The sequence below is a fragment of the Scyliorhinus canicula genome, chromosome 6 (assembly GCF_902713615.1).
Source record: "Scyliorhinus canicula chromosome 6, sScyCan1.1, whole genome shotgun sequence".
NCBI classification, from domain to species: Eukaryota; Metazoa; Chordata; class Chondrichthyes; order Carcharhiniformes; family Scyliorhinidae; genus Scyliorhinus; species Scyliorhinus canicula.
The window spans coordinates 61,365,795-61,380,233 of record NC_052151.1 but is presented as its reverse complement, the minus strand read 5'-3'; the positions used below and the strand labels follow the sequence as shown (position 1 = coordinate 61,380,233).

The window sequence follows — 14,439 nt, the reverse complement described above, 5'->3', positions numbered from 1 at the left end:
AAACCTCCCTCGTGAGCTGGTGCCCTAGCCACCTCAGGGAAATGCCCTGCGTGCCTCTTTGCACTGCGTGGAGTTTCCTGTACGGGCTGCTGCTGCAACTCTTCACCTCCTCACCCTCGCCTGGATACACTATGGCATGCCTTGTTGCCATCCAATTCCTCTTTAGAGGAGTCCTCCCCATCAATCCTGGGGACCTGGGGTGGCGGGTGCTGCATGCGGCAGTGCTGTCACCGATTGCACCAGTTCACGGACTCCCAAGAAGCCTGCCATTTTTGCGGTCTTGTGGAGTCCGTAGATGATGTCTATGTTGGCGTGTTATAGGCTGCACTCCCTTTTTAGTTTTCTGATAAATCTTTTGTTGAAGCTTCATTTGCACTTCAGCACCACACTCCTGATCTATGGGCACCTGGTGCGGAGAGGGACAGGGAAGACGGAGATCTCCTTGTGAACCTACTCCTGGGCCCGGTGAAGTGCGGCATTTATAGATCCATGGAGTGGGCGACTAAGGGGGTCGTCTGGCCAGACTGTCTGCCCCTCTTTCCGGTCGAACCCGAGACCTCAGCGCCATAAGGCAGCAATACTAACCACTGCGCTACTGTGCCACCGTCAGTGACATCCTTGACCCTGGCACCAGGGAGGCAATGTACCATCCTGGTGTCACAATAGTGGCCACAGAAAAGTTTATCTATTCCCCTTAGAATCCCCTATCACTATTGTCCTCTCACTTCTCCCTGCCATGCAGCTGGGCCACTCATGGTGCCATGGGCCTGGCTCTTGCTGCATTCTCCTGAGAGACCACCTTCCCCAACAGTATCCAAAACAGAAAACTTGTCAGAGAGGGAGATGGACCCAGGGGACACTTTCCCTGCATGGCTAGTGCTCTTGCTCTGGTGGTCACCCATTACCTTTCTGCCTGTGCACTCTATCTGCGGTGTGACCCAACCTCACTGTACCTGCCAATCCACAAATATTTTATCCTTACAGATGCTCCACATTGACTTCAGTCACAACTCCAATCACACATCTCAAATAGCTGCAGCTGGAGAAACTTCCCACACACATGGTCACCCTGGATATTGAAAGTGTCCCTGACTTTCCACACCTCACAGGAGCAACATTCCTCATGGTCACACTGCCCTGCCATTACTTGTTTTCTTTTAATTTAGAGTGCCTAATTATTTGCTTCCAATTAAGGGGCAATGTAGCGTGGCCAATCCACTACCCTGCCCATCTTTGGGTTGTGGGGGTGAGACCCACGCACACACAGGTGGAATGTGTAAACTCCACGCGCACAGTGACCCAGGACCAGGATCGAACCCGGGCCTTTGGTGCCATGAGACAACAGTGCTAACCACTGTGCCCCCGTGCCGGCCCTGTCCTGCCATGACTTATGCTTAGATTACTCCCCTTACTTTTATTTCCACCACTTTAGGGTATGTTAAGGAGAGTAGAAATACTCGTCAGCTCCTACTTACCAAGGTTGCTGCTCTGCTTTCTGAAGAAAGGTAGCAAATGAAAGGCTCACCTGGCTCCCTTATTGCCAAACTCCAACTCTCTGTCACAATCTACTACAGTCCAAGCAGCACAGACTGAGCTGCATTTTGTCTACTTTTATGCTCAACTGAATCTGGCCTCTGGAAGTCTCTTTAAGCCAGTTACCTAATTAACTAGTTGCAGCTGTATTAGAGCCTGAATCAACCTTGTTTTAAAGCCACAACTAAAACTGACCTCCTTCCAACCCAAAGAGCAACTTTATTTAATTGCTAAATTAAAGAAAGAGTATTCTTCAGATAGAAATTTAACCCTTAAATCCCCTTGTTCGTCAAACTCCAACTGCAACACTCTACTGTAGTCCAAGGAGCACTCTAGTGCAGACCATTGTTATATTTTAAATAATGACTTATCCAAAATATATATCTATTACTCTTGAATCCACCAGGATGATAAAATGACCAATAGTCATCCTGTTGAAAGTTGAACTATTTAATGAGTAATAAAATAATAAACTGAGTCCTTTTACTCAATACAAAACTAACAATAAAGAATTAAAGTACAATACAATAACTATATAACTATACACTGTTATAGCAAACTAATTATAACTTCTCTCACTAGCTATTCTATGTCTTGCTTGTTCACTGTTCTGAATCACATCATCATGTCATCTGACTTAGAAAAAAGCAGACATCCAGTTCTTATAGTATCTGACTGTGAGCCATCTAGTGTTGAAATGACTATACTACATTTACATACATTGATCCTGCATATTTATATCTGAATATCACTGCAACCATAAGCATATTTTACCTTGAAAGTAATTAAAATCAACAATTGTACAAGTTACTTTTCGATAAGAAAGTGTTCGCTGATAAATTTAAATTAACTCCGCAGTTTTATTACAAATATGATCCTTATAAAACATTGGCCTGGATTTTCATACTGGAGGCAGGTTGTGGAAGTCGGAAGATTTCAAGCTTAGTTTGATACCTTGGGAAAAAATGCCCAAAAGGGCGGAATTTTCATTGTTGAGGGGATGGAGTGGCTGTAGACTGCAGTTGGGCCAGCCGACCTAGGAAAAAGTGCGGAGGCAGTCACAGGGGCTGCTGGGTATTGAGTGGGGGGGCTGTTTAAAAGGCCCGCCTTGGTGCTGTGGGACTTTGTTCCAATTATTGAAACCGAAGTCCCTCTTCACCCCCCCCCCCCCCCCTTAAAAGGTCCCCTCTTGCAGACTATTGTTCACCACTCCTTTGAGTTGCCATGAACCATGACTCATTGTCAACCTGGCCCCACTTCATGAAAATTGTGGGGGACTAAGACATGCCTATTCAGGCAATTGAGCCAGCCAGGTCTGGATGCAGGTTTTGACCCAAACTTGCCTGCACACTTAAAAAGCACTCCCAAAAATCGAAAACTCTGGGAATTTGATTGGGCACCTTGGAATCTAGATGCAGCTGTCATTTTTAATAATAATATTAATGGAAGGGTTTAAAGACATTCCCAGTAGCTGCAGGGTGGCTAGTTTGAAATCAATGGTGGGTAAAGTCTTAGAAACAATAATTAGGAAAAAAAAATAAACAGGCACTTTTGAGTTAACTAAGGAGAGCCAGCACAGATTTGTAAAAGGTAGATCATGCTTGACTAATCCAATTGAATTTTTTTGAAGAAGTAACAGACCATTGATGAAGGGACTACAATGAATGTTAGCTATATGGAATTCTAGAAAGCCTTTGTCAAAGTATCACATAAAAGGCTGGGTTAACAAAATTGAGGCACAGGGAATAGGAGGGTCAGTGTCAGCTTGGATAAAAAAATGTGCTTCAGGCAAGGAAACAGTGGGTCATGGTAAATGGGTGTTGTTTAAGTTGGTGATTGAATGACCGTAGTGTTCCCCAAGAGTCAAATGCATGGTGGCACAGTGGTTAGCACTGCTGCCTCACACCACCACGGTCCCATGTTCAATTCCGGCCTTGCGTGACTGTGTGAAGTTTGCACGTTCTCCGCGTGTCTGCGTGGGTTTCCTCTGGGTGCTCCGGCTTCCTCCCACAGTCCAAAGATCTGCAGGTTAGATGGGGTATTATGGGGAATGGGTGGGGAAGTGGGCCTGGGTAAGGTGCTCATTTAGAGGGTCGGTGCAGACCCAAGGAAACGCCAGAAGGGTACCCAAGCAGAAAGGGCCGAATGGCCTCCTTCTGCCCTCTTAGGATTATGAATGACTTTTAAAAAAAAGTTTATTAAAAAATATTCACATTAAACAAAACCACCCAAAATAGTCGCACAGAAATATGCAACAGAAGGAAGAGATAAAAAAGCAAAAGTACGGAACTTTAACACAAAAACTAAACTAAACTCCCCCCCCCCAACAGCTCCTTAAAAAAGGAAAGGAATTATTGCCTTCTTGGGTAGAACACCTCCACCGACCACCTGATGGTGTATTTGACCTTCTCCAAATGTAGAAAAGACATGAGGTTACTTAACCACACTGAGACACTAGGTGGAATAAGAGACTTCCACCCAAGCAGAACCCATCTCCGAGCTATCAGCGAGGCAGAGGCAGGACATCAGCTGTCCCGCTCGCAGACAGAACCACACCTGCCCTCATTGCAGTATTCCAGGCCTCTAGCCTGCTACAAAATGCATACAGAATCATCAAAGGAATAAACATGTGCTAATTCTGTTTACGTCTCTCTCCTTTTCACCTATGGAAGTATTCAGATTGTCACAATTTTCTCTTGAGCTTGGAATTTTTTGTTGTTTTTTTTTTCTCTGTGCTCATTGATGTTCGTGATGATTGATGTCAAGAGTGAAGCCCTTTTCTATATTGGTGGGGAACCAAACTGAGGACTTTCCTGGTATGAATGTGCCAGTTGTTCATAGCTATCAGGGAAGCTAGTGTGTCTCTTCTCCGAGAAGAGCAAAAGCAAAAACTCACTTTTATGTATCAGCACAGTATTTTACTTTACGTGTTATTGGTTATCAATGTCCTGTACGATGGTTTTTCTCTAATGCAATTTTAAAACATATTTTTAGAATTTCTTTTTTATCAAATTTTTATTGAAGTTTACATTTGTACACTGTACAAGAGATGATTGAAATGGTTATTATTTATAATTTACATGCCGTTCCTCTTTTGGCATTCTCTCTTCCTCCGCTCCACCCCATTTTCAGACCTGTCTTGTGGCGTAGATGGATTATTTATCGCTAATTTAGTTCTTATGTCTTTGTGGTGGAGCCCTCTAAGACCATAAGACATAGGAGCAGAATTAGGCCACTCAGCCTAATCATGGCTGATATTTTTCTCATCCCCCATTCTTCTGCCTTTTCTCCATAACCCGATTGCCTTATTAATCAAGAACCTGCATGTTAACCTTAAGAGAATCTTGAACAATGACTCCTAAGTCTCTTTGTGCTTCTAATTTCCTAAGCATTTCCCCATTTAGAAAATAGTCTATGCCTCCATTCCTCCTTCCAAAGTGCATAGCCTCACACTTTTCCACATTGTAGTCCATCTGTCATTTCTTTGCCCATTCTCCTAGTCTGTCCTTCTGCTTCCTCAATACTACCTGTCCGTCTGCATATCTGGCCTCATCACTTTCTGCTTGGGTACCCTTCCCGCGTTTCCTTGGGTCTCTCCCGCTTTTCCCCTCCCCTTGTTCCTGTCTTGCTTTCTTTGGCCCTGGAGGTTCCTGTACAGCCTCCTACCCCGCCGCCTCCCTTTCTATCCGTTATTGGCTTCAAAAAGGCTGATGAATTTCCCCCACACTTTGTGGAAGACATCGTCCGACCCTCGGATGGTGTATTTGATCTTCTCCAGATGGAGAAATTCCAACTGGTCTGCCAGCCAGTCTCTGACTGTGGGTGGTGCTGCTGATCATCAGCTGAGCAGGATTCTCAATCGGCCGATTAAGGAAGCAAATGCAAGAGTTTTGGCCCTCTTCCCCATTTACCCAGAAGGCTGCCACTCTCGGGCACAGCTCCACCCTCACCCCCACAACCTTGAACATCGCCTCGAAGAAGGTTGTCCAAAACCCGACAAGCCTGGGGCATGCCCAGAACATGTGGGCGTGGTTGGCTGGGCCTCCCTGGCACTTCCTCCACCTCCGGAAAGAACCTGCTCATCTGGTTCTGAATAGGTGCGCTCTGTGTATCACTTTAAACTGCGTGAGGCTTAGCCTTGCGCAGGAAGAGATGGAGTTGGTCCTACTTAGTGCTTTGTTCCATAGTCCCCACTCCACTTCCATCCCTAGTTCATCCTCCCACTTCTGTTTTTCTCTGTTCAGTGGTGCTCTCGCCCTTTCTAAAAGTCGTTCGTATATGTCCCCGCAGTTCCCTTTTTCCATACTGTCCATGTCCAATAGCTCCTCCAACATTGTGTCTCTCGGGGCTCTAGGGTACCGCGTCGTCTCCTTGCAGAGAACGGTTTTGACTTGTAAATGTCGGAGTTCCTGTCCGTTCAGTAGTTCCAGTCTCTCCGTCAAGTCTGTCCCTTGTGTAGAAATCCCTGATCGCTAGCGTCTCCCCATCCTGTCTCCACCTCTTAAAGGTGGCGACTAACATGGCTGGTGGGTACCTGTGGTTGCCGCAGATAGGGGCCATGGTGGACACCTCGTTAAGCCAAAGTGTTGTTTCACCTGGTTCCAGGTTCTTAGCATTGCTGGATGTGGGTTTTGCCGGCGGGGATGGGAGCGCTATCATGGCAAGAGCTCAGAAGGCCGTTACCATGCAGGAGGACTCCTCCAACCTCATCCATTCTGTGCTCGGGTCCATTACCCATTCCGTCACTCTCTCGACTGTGGCTGCCCAGTGGTAGTATTGTATTTTTAGATGTTATAATAAAATTATACAAAGGAACCAGTTTGGCAAAATGCTGTTTCTAATTAGCAAATACATGCATGTGGACATTTGGCTAAAATAGGATTAAGAACTGAAGTTGATTGCCTCCAGCTCCAACTGAAGATGACTTGCCCATGATCAGAAAACATGCCAGCACTAACTTCCTAGACTTGTGCATGATTCCCGTGATTAATAGCCATTTGGGTGAGTTACTGGAGAACAATGGTGCCTGTGAAGCCATTCCTGAGCAAGGACTCATTAATTGGAGGAAAGCATGGGAGAAAATTGGTGGGAAAAGAAGAAAGGAAGAATATTGGAGCAGCATTTCTTCAAGGAACTAAAATGTTGGAATGTTCAAAATTAGCATGGCGAGTCAGACAACTAGATTGGAGGAACTATTGGCCCTGTGTAGCAGAGATCAGCGTTAGCAGTTTTTCTGAAATCTTCAGTTTTGCGTGAAAATATTCACAAGCAGACCTTTCTTTGAATGAGTAAAGAAGCAGTTTATTGTATCAGAGCTCTAGGAGAAAGCCTGAGGCTCTGCAGCCTTAGACAGCACTCTTTCTCACTTGAGCTAAGGTTCACATTGGGTTAATATACAGATTTAAGGGGCGGAATTAGTTGCATTCTCATTTACATACAATCAATCAACTCTATTCGCGTCACAATTCATTACGTGCAGTCAATCAATTTTCTTAGCATGCCAGTTTATCACATATGTGGTTAAAGTGGGTGTTGTCTCACCAACCCCTAACTTCATGCAGAAGTATGTCCTGTCTGCATCTGGAGGAAGCTGAATATCAACTATGAATGTAAACAAAAACCGCACCAAGGCCCGAGAAACCTGGTTATCGAAGAGAAGCTGACGAGGCTCTTCAATGAAAACTGTTCAAGTCAAAAAGCAAGATTAAGAGTGACCTCTCCGGTCTCTTCAACGGATGTAAAATTCCACAACCTGTGACTGCTGAAGCCAATCTGGCACGACTGTTTGAAAATCAGCTGTTCCTACCAGCAAAATAGCTTAATAGTAACATTCATAGTTATATTCAGCTTCCTCCAGATGCAGGCAGGACATACTTCTTTGATGAGACAACACCCACTTTAACCATATATGTGATAACTGGCATGCTAAGAAAATTGATTGACTGCATGTAAAGAATTGTGTCGCGAATAGAGTTGACTGATTGTATGTAAATGAGAATTCAACTAATTCCGCCCCTTGAATCTGTATATTAACCCAATATGAACCTTAGCACAAGTGAGAAAGCGTGCTGTCTAACTGCATCTGGAGACCTTGAGCTATTGTGTGAAGCTGTTATCAGTGGCTGTTAAATATTCTCTAGAAAAACACACAGGTCTGGTTCCCATTCAATGATACAGTTTGTAACTGAACCCAGCTAATGATTATTCAGGAATGTGGCTAGTTCAGCTAAAAGCCATTTTGTATCTTTAATATTGCTAGCTTAGCTAACAGCCATTTTGTGTCCCATCTGATATTAGTAATTATTAAGTTACAAAATCACGAGCATGGTGTATACATTATACAAATTGCTTCTTATACAGGCATCTAAGCCAATGATCAAAAAACCTTCCTTTTAAATCTGACTTCAACTACTGTTTTGCACAAAGAGCAAGAAAGCACAGAAGGTACATCGAATATGTCTGCAACATAGTTAATTATTTTGAAACACAAAATGTTTGCCACAACATTCAGAAATTGTATTGTTTCAACTGTGAACTCACCCCTCCTTACCTTCTTGCCAATTAACCTCATTATCTTCTCCAAAGCCAGTTCATAGCATTTAAAAATATGCAAGATTAGGGAAAATGGTCTAGATAGCTCAAGCTGAAGAAAAAATGGCCTAGAATTTAACCCGCATTTAACCCTCAATACACATTATGAATTTTGTTTTTGTTTAATGAAACCTAGGATGATTACATGGAAGCGTTGGCCAGACTGCATCTCACGGTGTCCAGGGCATACAAAGTAAACAAAGAGATCAATTTTGAAGTATTCATTCATAAAGTAGATGGTTTATCTGATGATCACAAGATAGAAACACAAAGAGATATCCACCAACGAGCAAATGATGACCTTGCAGATGCTGGCTTAGAACAAATTCATCTCAGGTGAGAATTTCATGTCAATGTATTTTCTGTTTCTGAATAGTAAATGCCCTCCGTAGCTATGACACAACACCTTTGTAGCTCTTCATGCATCCTGGACAAAAGATGCAAACTAATCTAGTATTAGGCCAATATTTATCCCTCATAGCAAGACTAGATTAGCTGGTAATTTTCACCTTTTATTTGGTGGCAGCTTGCTACACAAATTGCTGCTGCATTTCCTACATTGCAATAGTGCCTATACTTCAAAAAGACTTCACTGGCTGGAAAGTGCATTGGCTTCCAGTACAATTAAACACTGGCATCTATTCAATATTGTGGAAAATTGCTCAAGTATGTCCTGTCCACAGACAGCATTCTGGCCGATTACTGCCCAATCAGTCTACTCTGTTGTGAACGGTGCTATCAAATAGCACTTGCACAACAATAACCTGCTCATTGATGCTCAGTTTGGGTTCTGCCAGGGATATTTGTCTCCTTACATTATTACAGCTTTAATCCAAAGATGGACAAAGGAACTGAACTCAAAAGTTGAGGTGAGAGTGACATTAAGGCAGCATTGACTGAGTGTGGCAACAAGGAGCCCAAGCAAAACTGGATCATTCTCCAGGGTTGGAATCATACATGTCACAGAGCAAGATGGTAGTAGGTGTTGAAGGTCAATCATCTCTGTCCCACCCAGGACATCACTGCAGGAGTCCCTCAGGATGGTGACCAACCATCTTCAGCTTTGTCAATGATCTTCCCTTTATCATAAAGTCAGAAGTGGGGATGTTTGTTGATGATTGCACAATATTCAGCACCATTAACCACTCCTCAGATACTAAAGCAGACGAAGCCCAAATGCACCAAGACCGAGACAATTTTCATGCCCACAAGTGCCAGGCAATGACCATTTCCAAAAAGACAGAATCTAATCATCTCCTCTTGACATTCAAGGGCATCAGTATCACTGAATTCCTCATTATCAACATCCTGGGAGTACCATTAATCACAAACTGAACTGGACCAACCATATAAATACTTTGGCCACAAGAGCAGGCCAGAGGCTTGGAATTGTGAAGTGGATAACTCTCCCCTTAACTCCCCAAAGCCTGACCACAATCTACAAGGCACAAGTCAGGAGTGATATACTCTCCACTTGCGTCGATGATAACAGATACAACAATACCCGAGAAGCTTGACACTGTACATGACAGGGTCTGCAACAATGCCCCACCCGACCCCCAAAAGAGCACCCCACCTAGGCTTACTCCCCTGCCTTATCCCTGCAATCCCATTACTCCACCCAACCGTTGCACCCTAAGGGCAATTTAGCTTGGCCAACCCACCTAAACTGGACATCATTTGGACATTGGGAGGAAACTGGAGCACCCAGAAGAAACCCAGGCAGACATGGGGAGAATGTGCAAACTCCACCCAGATAGTCACCCAAGATCGGAATCAAACCCGGGGTCCCTGGCGCTTTGAGGAAACAGTGATAACTACTGTGGCATCGTGCCACCCTCTGTTGCTTTACTGTCACTGGGTCAAAATCCTGGAACTCCCTCCCTAACAACACTGTGGGTGTATATACACCACATAGACTGCAGGGATTCAAGAAGGCAGTTCGCCAGCACCTTCTCAAGGGAAATTAGGGATGGGCATCAAATAGAGGCCTTGTCAGCGGCGCCCACATCCTATTAATGGATTAAAGAAAAAATATAGCATTTCCTAATTTAGGTTTACTAAGAGATGACCAATAATTGTTCAATAAAAATAGCTTTTTGTTCCTACAGTTTCTATTTGACAAGTATTTATGACCATTCAATATTTGAAGCATTTAGCAAAGTGGTGCAGAAACTGATTCCTCAGCTTCCAACATTAGAGAATCTATTAAACATCTTCATCTCAGTAAGTTATGTTTCTTAACTATTGCTGCTTAACATGTGAAAACATTATGGTGTATTCTTAAAGGAATGCTCTCAGATAAGTTCATGTAAGTGTATCCTTTTGATCACATCAATTGAAGAGAGAATTACTTCTTGCATGTGATTTTAAATTGAAAATTACATAATTGCTGGAGGCTGGAAGCTACAGATTTTGAGATTATCCAGTGAAACATGAAGTTTCTTTACTTAATCTCAGCTTCCCACCATCCTACTACCTCACAGAAAGCAATTAATTCCTGAGAAACGAATTGCAGGTAGCCAATAATACACACGGAATCATTTTTGAATAATTCACTTCAGAGAGGTGAACAAACTTAGCTGGGGCATCTTTCTGGTGCTGAGTTTAAACATTTTAGAAAAACATTTGCTTATTCCAAAGAAAGGAGCATTAGAACTATAAGCAGACAATCCTGCGGTACTGCTTATGGATAGTCTGGAGTCTAAAACACATCCGTAATACGTAGCTAACCAGATCTGTCCCCTTTAAGGCCACTATTTTACATACTTCTCATGGTGAGTGACCTAATTAGATCAAGTGTTCAGTCACAATTTAGATGCTATTTGACAAGGACACTTTCTACATTGTAAGGTTCTTGTAAATTTCTTGCTGTTATGTCAGAAAAACATGTTTATTTCCCTCTGGCTTGACACCTTGAAATGTGATGTCTGGTCTATAATAAAGATGGGTAGGAGCTCGAAGAGCTTGTACTCGGACACTTATTCCTATAAATTATATGTATCTCATGCTTTCATCCACAGAAACACTGATAAATTATGTGCTGCAACTCAAGCTCATTCTGTCTCACAATATTAAGGCTCTCAATTCTAGCTCTTTTTCAATTGAAGTCTGCTGGACCATTCTTTTTTGTGGTGCATTCCGTCCTGTGTTATGGTATGTTTAATGTAGGCTGTAACCTTATTAGGACTACTTGGTTTCTGGGTTGAAGGGAGATGAATGAATCAAAGCTGCAGCCGTTTTTTTCACTGCCAGTCTGGACTGCTCTCCAGCTTCTAGACAAGGATCTATTTTCTGGGTGGGGGTGTCCTTTTAGTCAGGGGTTCCGTGTATTTTCGGGGGGGGGGGGGGGGGGGGGCGAGGGTACCTTTACTTAGGCGGTCCCTGTGGGGGGAGGGGTTCCTTGAGTCGAAGGTCCCTGGTGGGGGAGGGGGGGGGTTTAATTAGGGGTCTCTATGGGCGGAGGGTACTTCAGTTAGAGGTGCCCATTATGTGAGTCCCTGTGGGGTGTCTGCCTCTTAAGGCGGTCCCTGGAGGGTCTCCCTACTAAGGGCGTTCTGGGGGGGTCCCCTATTAAAGGGGTCCTTTGGGAGCTCTCCCTATTCAGGCGATACATGGAGTGGGGAGGGGGGAGGGGGGGGGGTGTCTCCCTAGTTAGGGAGTCCCGGGCAGGTTTATCGGGTCACCTGCGTACTTGGGGGGAAAGGGCACCCAGGCAATCTGAGGCCGGGGTGTTGCTTTGCGATGCAGGGGTGGGGGGGGGGCTGACTTGAGGTGCGGAGTGTGGCCAGCCGTGTGACATTGCTATCGGGCCACCTGCTCAAAATGTATTCCTCGTTATGCATACATTTGCATGGCAAGGGTCACTGAATTGTTTCCCGATTTGCGCTCCGAGGCTGAATGTAATTCAGTAGCAATTCTCCTCCAGCTGGAGAATATAGCACGGTAGCATTGTGGATAGCACAATCGCTTCACAGCTCCAGGGTCCCAGGTTCGATTCCGGCTTGGGTCACTGTCTGTGCGGAGTCTGCACATCCTCCCCGTGTGTGCGTGGGTTTCCTCCGGGTGCTCCGGTTTCCTCCCACAGTCCAAAAGATGTGCAGATTAGGTGGATTGGCCATGATAAATTGCCCTTAGTGTCGGATGGGGTTACTGGGTTATGGGGGTGTTAACCTTGGGTAGGGTGCTCTTTCCAGAAGCCGGTGCAGACTCGATAGGCCGAATGGCCTCCTTCTGCACTGTAAATTCTATGAAATGGAGAATCTCGCCATGAGTCGAGGGGATTATTGAAATTTGAGCTGCTGTACATGCCTAGACAATGGCGCTGTAAATTTCACAAGTGGTTTTGCATTTTGAGTGTTTTTTCAGGGGAAACGTCTTCCACCCACAGACATTTATATTTGAATGGATTTCCAGAAACAGGTTCATACATGTGTTTGTCCTTGTTGGTCCAGAAATCTCACAAGGTCTTTTTTGTAGCACATTATCCACTTTTTAAAGGAAAAGTCCATTTTAATTAGTCTACGTTGAATAAAGTCTATATCTTTAAAGTTAGCGATGTGATATGTCTTTACAGGGAATTACCCCCTTTTAGTGTTAAAACCTTTTAGTTCATAAACCCATGAATTGAACAAGACATATAAATACTGTGGCTACATGAGAAGGTCAGAAGCTGGGAATTTTGTGACAAGTGACTCATCTCCAAACTTCCCAAAGCCTGTCCACCATCTGCAAGGCACAAATTATGAATGTTGATAGAATACTCTCCACTTGCCTGGGTGAGCGCAGCTCCAACAATACACCAGAGGTTCGATACCATCCAGAACAAAACGTCCAGCTTGATTGGCATCCCATCCACCCCCGTAACCTTTCACTCCCTCCACCAATGATGCACAGTGTGTACAATGTACAAGATGCTCTGAAGCAATTCTCCAAGGATTCTTTAACAGCATCTCCAAAACCCACAACCTCTACCACATAGAAGGCCAAGGGCAGCAGTTGCATTGGAACACTACCATTTGCAAATTCCCCTCCAAGCCACTTACCATCCTGACTTGGAAATTATATCGCCGTTCCTTCACTGTCACTGGATCAAAATCCTCTGACTCCCTAACAGCATTGCAGTTACACCACATGGACTGCAGCAGTTCAAGGAGGTGGCTCACCTCCACCTTCTCATGGGGGGAATGGGCAATAAATTCTGGCCTAGCCAGCAAAACCCCATGAAAGAATATATTTTTAAAAATAGATTGGCAAAGCACAAGAAAGGGCTATTTCTGGTTGTTGAATTTATTATTGAATTTATTTTATTGACTTTAAAGGGCACACCCTGAAGCAATATAACGTATGAGTATAAAGGACGTTGACTTCCTACCAACCTCACTTTTCACTGCAAAACTGTGAAGCAAAATAATCCAAACACGTGCACGTTGACTCCAACAGTTTAATGCTTTTAACTATGCTTTTAGCACCAATAATAGTGCCATACTACTAATATGTAGCGGCAACATCAAAGGTGCAGTAAAAAGACTGTAAAAATAACAACAGATGGTCTGGAATTAATTATTAAGTTGTCAGAGTGCCTTGTTAATTTTGTGCTCCTATTGTATAATCTTGGATGCACCAATCATGCACATTTTAAGTGCCTGTGCCTGCAATAACATTTAAAACAGGCCTGTCCAACACACAGCCTACGGGCTGGATTGTGGCCTCCAAAGTTAACCTATGTAATCCCCAAGCCACAGTTCAAAATGTCGGCCAGACAGGTAAGTGAATTTATAGATTCTGCAAAGGGCTCCTTTTCCAATGACAGGTCTTTCCTCCCCGTGTTTGCTGCGATAGGCTCACAAATAAAATCAGAAATTTTTGTGGGGGAGGTGGGTGCGTGGGCAAGAGATTCTCTGGGGCATACTGGGAGGAGAGACTGCAGGATCCTGGCGCTGAGACATTAGCCGCAAGACCCTGCAGAGATGCTGCAGTTCCCTGGGTCAGGAGTGGGGGAAAAAGCTAGTGCATGAAAGAGTGAATGTGTGTGTGTGTGTGTGTGTGTCTGGCTCATGAACAGATATTTACTCTTTTTCTAAATTATCAATTTATTGTTTTGGCATTGCTTTATTTTTTTCTCAGAAAGTTGTTTATTTTCCTCATACTGAACATATCTTTGAAATTCATGTATCTACCCAAATTCCCTCATCGGCCGCTTGAGTGCGGGAAAAAAATGGAAATGTGCCCCCCCCCCCCCCCCCCCGCAAAAACGTTGGACAAGCCTGTTTTAAAATAATATCTTTTTGCCATCAAACGGTCATTTGATGTCTT

At 44.1% G+C, this 14,439-nt stretch overlaps 1 protein-coding gene and 1 long non-coding RNA gene across 2 annotated transcripts in view; one reads left to right on the top strand and one right to left on the bottom strand.

The window, feature by feature from the left end:
• Positions 1-14,439, bottom strand: part of LOC119967186 — a 41,160-nt gene that overhangs the window by 6,978 nt on the left and 19,743 nt on the right. The gene's annotated exons all lie outside the window — the stretch shown is intronic.
• LOC119967184 (ras-related GTP-binding protein D-like) overlaps positions 1-14,439 on the top strand; it is a 52,635-nt gene that overhangs the window by 26,012 nt on the left and 12,184 nt on the right. Inside the window, exons 3-4 of the mRNA XM_038799358.1 lie at positions 8,261-8,460; positions 10,236-10,350. Coding sequence (XP_038655286.1) covers positions 8,261-8,460; positions 10,236-10,350 — 315 coding nt within the window. The remainder of the gene's footprint in view (positions 1-8,260; positions 8,461-10,235; positions 10,351-14,439) is intronic.